Consider the following 7,748-nt stretch of genomic DNA (forward strand, 5'->3'; position numbering starts at 1 on the left):
ATAGATTTATATTTTCTTGACACACACACACACACACACACACACACATGAAACATACTCTTCTTGATGAAATCTTCTGTTTACAGATACACAGTTAATTTCCATAATTTATTTATTGTGATGGTGCTGTAAAAATAATTCATGTACAACTGTTTCTGAAGTATATTTAGTTTTTGTTGTTTTGGCAACAATTTTTTAGTATACAACATGTTGGAAAGGCAAATGATACTTGTATGTATTGAAAGGAGGTTGTAAATTCTAATAACTTATCTCTTTTTTAACTTTGCCATTAGTGTTGTCCTTCTTGTAACAACCTGTAAATCTATCTCTTAACTGTGGCAGAAGAGGAGGCACTGTTTCAGGATGCAAATCTTTTTAGAGCACAGGCCCTGATGTTAGTTATATCCATAGCCTCAGCACAATCTCAGAGATGAGGTATGGGATGAACTTCCTCAGACAGAATTAGGGCTTGGGCCTCTGTGTCCTGATTTTTAAGTCAGGTGTCCCTCAGGTGTCCCTTCTTCTTCAGCAGGACTAGGCCTTTATCTAAGATGTACCCTGCTCATGAATATGCAAATCATGTGAATCTATGGTGGTAAATATAGGGATGTCTACATCCCTCAAAATCATAAGATCACTGTTGTCTGTACAGTCACTGAGTATAGAGGACTTCGCCATGGGGTGGAGCTGTATCATCCTCTTCCTGGTGGCAACAGCTACGGGTAAGTGGCTCACAGTAGCAGACTTGAGATTCTGAGATACTCTCAGGTGACAATGATATCCACTCTGTCTTTCCTTCTACAGGTGTCCACTCACAGGTCCAGCTGCAACAGTTTGGGCCTGAGCTTGTAAAGCCTGGGGCCTCAGTGAAGATTTCCTGCAAGGCTTCTGGCTACACATTCACTGACTATGTGATGTCCTGGGTGAAGCAGAGTCATGGAAAGAGCCTTGAGTGGATTGGAAATATTGATGCATATGGTGGTACTGGTTACAATGAAAAATTTAAGGGCAAGGCCACACTGACTGTAGACAAATCCTCCAGCACTGCCTATATGGAGATTAACAGATTGGCATCTGAAGACTCTGCAGTCTATTACTGTGCAAGACACAGTGTTGAAACCACATCCTGAACATGTGAAAAAACCTGAAGGTGCAGGAAGCTTCATGTGACTAATATGACTCAGAGAAGATTATCCTGAAGACTTGCTGAGATGCAATCATTTTGATAGTCCATTTTTGTGTCTCTTTTTTAGAGACCACTGGTGCAGTTTATTAACTTTGCAACAGGACATCTCTGAATTCTTTGATGCTGATTTAGTCTGCTCCTAAAGTACCCCACACTTTGTCATTCTCTTCACCAGTGACAGCCTCCATTGACATTCTTCTTTAATAAAACAAAAAAGGATAACTGTGATTATGCATGATAAAATTATCTTTGGAATCTGAGAAAGACTAGTACTTTCATTGGAATAGCTGGGAATAAATTATAGTATGAATTTGATCTGTAAAATCCCATCAACATTTGGGCAAAGTACAAAATGTCGTCCTAATTGAGGTTACACAGTCACAAAAGAACACACATGGTATGCACTCTCTGATAGGTGGATATTAGACTAAAAGCTCTGAGTACCCAAGATACAATTCACAAACCACAAGAATCTCAAGAAGAAGGAAGACCAAAGTGTGGGTGCTTTGGTTTTTCTGAGAAAGGGAACAAAATATTCATAGGAAAAAATATGGAAATAAAAAGTAGAGCTGAGACAGTAGGAAAGGTCATCCAGAGACCATCCCACCTGGGGATTTATCCCATACACAGTCACCAAACTATTGTGTATTCCAAGAAATGCTTGCTGAAAGGAGACCAATATGGCTCTCTCCTGAGAGGCCCTGTCAGCCTTTCAAATACAGACATAGATTCTCTCAGTCAACCATTGGACTGACCGTGGGTTCCCAGTGGAGGAGTTAGAGAAAGGACTGTAGGAGCTGAGGGGGTTTGCAACTTTGTAAGAATAACAACATCAACCAACCAGATCCCCCAGAGCTCCCAGGCACAAAGCCATCAAACAAGGAGTACACATGACTCCATATGCATATGTAGCAGAGGATTGCCTTGTTAGGCATCAATGGGAGGAGATGTCCTTGGTCCTATGAAGGCTTGGTAGATGCCTCAGTGTAGGGGAATTGAGGATGGGGAGGTGGGAGTGGGATCGGTGGAGGAGCACCCTCATAGAAGCAGGCGGAGGGATAAATGGGATGGGGGTTTCTGAGAGGGGGGAAACTGGAAAAGGGGATAATATTTGAAATATAAATCAAGAAAATAACCAAGAAAAAAAAAGAAAAAAAAAGACCAAAAAAAAAAAAAAGGAAAGAAAGAAAGAAAAAGAAAAAAGAAAAAAAAAACCCTTTTACAGTCATTAAGTCTTAAGTGACTTCTAGGTGTTTTGCTATCTCTGCTTGTGTGGTCCAGCAGAAGTTCGAGGCTCTTAGAATATGAAAGGTATTTATAACAGAATACATAGCTGCATTGTTCCTGCATGCATAAAGTCGTAAAGTCCACTAAAGAGGGAGTGAGGATGACTATAGGATAGATGGAGAAGAAGACTGAGACAAATGTTAGAAAGCAGAGGGCTGTCTAGTGAACACTATGGCAACCCCAAGTTTAATTATCATAGACCTATAGACTTTACAGTGTCATAGGGAACAAAGTCATAGTCAGGCAGAGACAATACCTGACATACATTGGTTGTCATCTATTGCCATCCAGAAGCCTCCCATTTCCTTCTTCCAAAATTAAGAGAACATTCAGCCCTCATTCCTTGACTCTGACTGACATATAGTCTTTCACAGAAGTAGGCAAAATAGCTTCTGACACAAAGCCACAAAAGTTTAATTTCTGTATGATGGATAGAAATAATATTATATCAAGTTTCACAGAATTCATTTATCACCTTAATGAATGTACATGCTAACTGAGGTAGATTCTGAGGTTATATGTTAATATATGGTCCCATAATAATTTTCCCAGTCTCAATAATCTGTCCTACAGCTTTTAGAGAACATGGGCCTTCTGTCATTATGTTTTTAGAATTGGGAACTGCAAGAGCTGACTACAACTGCCAGCAAGCAGGAACCTGGCTTCAAGAGAGACATTATAGTAATATTGGCACAACTTAAAATCGCTGATGCATAAATCATCATCCCCAGGTAAATGAGCCATTTCTCTCTTCAGTGGAACTCTGTCAACACTGAAGTTAATGGATAGGTTTCTTTTTCTTTATTTTCATAGATATTTTCTTTATTTACATTTGAAATGTTATCCCCTTTCCTGGATTCCCCTCAGAAAACCCCCTATCCCATCCCTCCTTCTCCTGCTCACCAACCCACATAAGATTTTTCTTAAACCAGACTGTGCAACTTCAGTTTAAACCATGACAAACCTATTTTCAGGAGCGTTCATGACTAGGAGGGGGCATAATGAGACCTATAATCCTCATAGAGAGATGAGCTGTGTGTGAAAGCGACTCTGTATCCTCTGTAATCTTCTTTCTCAAGTGCATTAACTGATCTGCCTTGCTTTGATTGACATGTGATGTCTCCAAGCTCAAACTCAGTATTCTTTGCTAAATAGTTCTCAGATTTATGTTTACTGGTTTTGATTTGTTGTTTTATAATTTTTAATAATAGTCATACAGTGTTTTCTAATAACTTATTTTGTCACCCCAACTATTTCCAGATCCTTCCTACCTCCAAATTCATGAAATACATACAATTTTCCTTTTTGAATAACAGCAAAAAAAAAAAAAAAAAGAAAAAAGTAATTTAAGGAGGAATTAAAAACAAATGGAAACAAAACAAAAGATAATCAAAAACAAGACACACCACCACACACACACACACACACACAGAGAGAGAGAGAGAGAGAGAGAGAGAGAGAGAGAGAGAGAGAGAGAGAGAGAGAGAGAGAGAGAACTCCAATAAAGCCACAATCCTGTAGCCATGATATATAGACAAAAGGTAAATGATACAAAGGGTATTGAACAAGACAATGTCTCCAAAAATTCTATTGAGGTAATATTTTTTGTTGGAATCAACTAATAAGCATGTCTCCTATGATTAATCATGCTTAACATCACAGGAGAGACTCCACTGGTGAAAACTAACTATTCCTTTACACGAGTGTCAGCTGTAGTTCTTCTTGGTTTGGGCTGAAAGCCTGCACTCATTTCCTTCTCCCAAGTTTATCTGGGTTGATTTGCCTCAGGTTCTGTGTCTGCAGCCACAGTCTCTGTGAATTCATAAAAGCATCAGTCAAATTGTGTCTGGAAGACGCTCTTTCCTTGGAGTTCTGCATCCAGTCTGGCTCTTATAATCTGCTCAATTTTAAAATGTTTTATTCTCTATTCTTATCTCTATTTTACTGTGTCATCTTTGTAAATTCCTCATACTGTAATGACCAAATTCTATTCCCTTGGCTTCTACAACTAAATACAGCAAAACAAATTATTCTGTTCTTGGAACATGTATGAATGATAACTTGAAGCACACACTTAATGTGTGTGGGTAACCTATTCAGTATATGTTTTCCAGTTCCATAAGACACTTGTAGATCAGATAATTTATGATTTATCACTGAGTAATACTTTTCAATATGTATGACTATGTCCTTTTTTATTTATGCTTTATTAGAAATCTGGGATGGTTTCTTCCTCTATATGTAGCGAAATGACTGTGAAGAACATGCTGTGAATAAACATGAATGTACAAGTATGTCTACAACAAGATGTAGAGACATTTGAGTAGCTGTATTTCCCAGCACAAAATACATTCAAATCAAACCAGTGAAAATTACCACATGTGAGACCTAGAAATGACTGAGCAGGTAGAGATGTCTACTGGCAAGCTTAGCATAAGGGTAAGTCATTCTATGAAGTTAATATATCCAATTTGGTGGAGGTGTACCCTGTTATCACTACTAAGAATAACACTTTAAAATATTTCAACATGGATGGGGAAGAACTATTACGGCCCACAGCACACTGAAGGTCTTTTGGCATTTGATGACTAATAGGCAAAATATAATCTCTTTATTGGGGAAGATTTCTGGAGGTTCACTATTTACTAGAGATAATCCTATATATGTGTATATAGGTAGTAATAATAAAATTCTCTGTGTTATTAGTTAATTAAATAGAAGATCAGTATGCTTGGAAAGAGAGTTTTAGGAAGGTCCCAAGGGGAATCACAGGGATCTAGTAATGGTAGACTGTGGTGAGAGTCCTGAACGTGGTGGTAGATCACAGCATATTTCATATATGATTGAAATTTACAAAGAATAAAAATCCTTATGAAATATAAAATAACAACTTTACAAGTGTATAGAACTTTCATAAAAATGTATTTTGTACACTGTGCATATTTCTTCTGTAACCTCTTGTCTCTATTATTTTTCCTTTATTCTACTAGACAATTTTAGTTTTAACATTTCTGAAGGCAGTGAAAAAAATGTCCTAATCTTGTGGGCTGTGCCTTCCAGCATCGTCTGCCCACTGTGCCTTCTTCTAAGATCTTCAGCATCTAGGAAAATTGAATAAATTTCTCCCCACTTAGAATTTCTATTTTCTGCTGTTGATTCACTCCTGGGCATATACCCAGAAGACTCCCCACCACGTAATAAGGATACATGTTCTACTATGTTCATAGCAGCCCTATTTATAATTGCCAGATGCTGGAAAGAACCCAGGTATCCCTCAACAGAAGAGTGGATGCAAAAAATGTGGTATATCTACACAATGGAGTACTATTCAGCCATTAGAAACAATGAATTCATGAAATTCTTAGGCAAATGGATGGAGCTAGAGAATATCATACTAAGTGAGGTAACCCAGACTCAAAAGGTGAATCATGGTATGAACTCACTAATAAGTGGATATTAACCTAGAAAACTGGAATACCCAAAACATAATCCACACATCAAATGAGGTACAAGAAGAAAGGAGGAGTGGCCCCTGGTTCTGGAAAGACTCAGTGAAACAGTATTCAGCAAAACCAGAACGGGGAAGTGGGAAGGGGTGGATGGGAGGACAGGGGAAGAGAAGGGAGCTTATGGGACTTTCGGGGAGTGGGGGGGCTAGAAAAGGGGAAATCATTTGAAATGTAAATAAATTATATCGAATAAAAAAAATTTCAAAAAAAAAGGCACAAATACAGGTCAGTATAAAGATGAAGGTACTGATTGTTGAATAAATAGCAATGTCAAGTATGTGAGTCAGGAACTTGACACTTCAGTAAAGTCAATGAAATCACACTCTTTCATGGAATTATTTTATTCATCATTTTCAGCTTGAGATGGCATATACTCTTACACTATTCAGGAAGTCTATAATTAGTGTACCAATTGTGTGGAAAATATATATTGATAAGACTCATAGAGACCTTAGAAACAGAGAGCATCAAGGTAGTAGTAACATCTCCCCTTTGAGCTCCTCATCTGTCCTCCATTCAAAAAACATAGGGAAGTATTCTAGATGAGTGAACAGAGTCACGACCTTTTGTGCTAGAGTGAGGGTCTCCATTAACCTCACTGCAACACAACATCACTCATTAGAAGTATGTATGGAGGAACCTGGTCTTGTGTATTACATACTCTCTATGAAAAGCAGAAATGAACTCTCTTGAGGGCTCCTGCATCTCCCATCATAGACAGATACCACTTGAGTCCATAAACTTAAGTATGCCATCAGAGTCAGCACCTGGTGAGTGAATGCAAATCTCTGCTGGATCCACCCAACCTCAGGTTGAAAAGTCAAAGCTGGGCCTGTGTACTCACTAGTGTGCAGCCATGGACAGGCTTACTTCCTCATTCCTGCTGCTGATTGTCCCTGCATGTGAGTGCCAAGGCTGCCTAAGGGATGACTGTTTCTATACTCACCTGTTCCAACCTTACCTTCTCCTTTTTCTTTTTCTCCACAGATGTCCTGTCCCAGGTTACTCTGAAAGAGTCTGGCCCTGGGATATTGCAGCCCTCACAGACCCTCAGTCTGACTTGCTCTTTCTCTGGGTTTTCGCTGAGCAGTACTAATGTGGGCTGGATCCGTCAGCCCTCAGGGAACGGTCTGGAGTGGCTGGCAACCATTTATTGGGATGATGATAAGTACTACAACCCATCATTGAAAAGTCGGCTTACAATCTCCAAGGACACCTCCAACAACCAGGTATTCCTCAAGCTGGCCAGTGTGGACACTTCAGATACTGCCACATACTACTGTGCTCGGAGAGCACATTGAAACAGTCTCAGTTTTCAGCTGTACGTTATTTCTGGCTGGCTCTCAGCTCTGTTCCTTCCTATTATATCAGAAGAATGTACAGCTACAGCTTTCCTGCTGGCCTCTGTGGTTTCCTGTTTGCTCTTAAATTAAGAGCTTTCTATTCATTTTCTTCACCCTATGTCCCTATTATAATGTTCATAAATGATTCTGTGTTTTACTTTATAAAACTGATGGATGTTTGGTGCTTACACCAGGTAGTTCAGAGCTATGGTTCCTCTCAGTCTTAGGCTTCAAATTCCCACAATGGAAAATTCCAAATTATTGTCATGTTTACCTTCAGAAAACATTTGTATAGGGTGAAGATGGGATTTACTGGATGAGTATTCTCAAACTGAGTCATCAACCAAAGAGTATCCATAGATACTCCCAAATAATTCAAGGTATTTTGAAGTCTATTTTTTGCTCCCCACAAACTAATTTTAA

At 38.9% G+C, this 7,748-nt stretch overlaps 2 gene segments (V, D, J or C); both read left to right on the top strand.

Moving 5' to 3' along the window:
* Positions 1 to 434: 434 nt before the first annotated feature.
* On the top strand, positions 435 to 1,411 carry LOC127686810 (Ig heavy chain V region 108A-like). The segment is given in 2 exon segments: positions 435 to 722; positions 805 to 1,411. Coding segments are annotated over 2 exon segments (459 nt in total).
* A 5,382-nt stretch (positions 1,412 to 6,793) lies between these two features.
* On the top strand, positions 6,794 to 7,287 carry LOC127686844 (immunoglobulin heavy variable 2-5-like). The segment is given in 2 exon segments: positions 6,794 to 6,884; positions 6,970 to 7,287. Coding segments are annotated over 2 exon segments (360 nt in total).
* The last annotated feature ends 461 nt before the right edge of the window (positions 7,288 to 7,748 follow it).

Source organism: Apodemus sylvaticus, chromosome 6, assembly GCF_947179515.1.
Source record: "Apodemus sylvaticus chromosome 6, mApoSyl1.1, whole genome shotgun sequence".
NCBI classification, from domain to species: Eukaryota; Metazoa; Chordata; class Mammalia; order Rodentia; family Muridae; genus Apodemus; species Apodemus sylvaticus.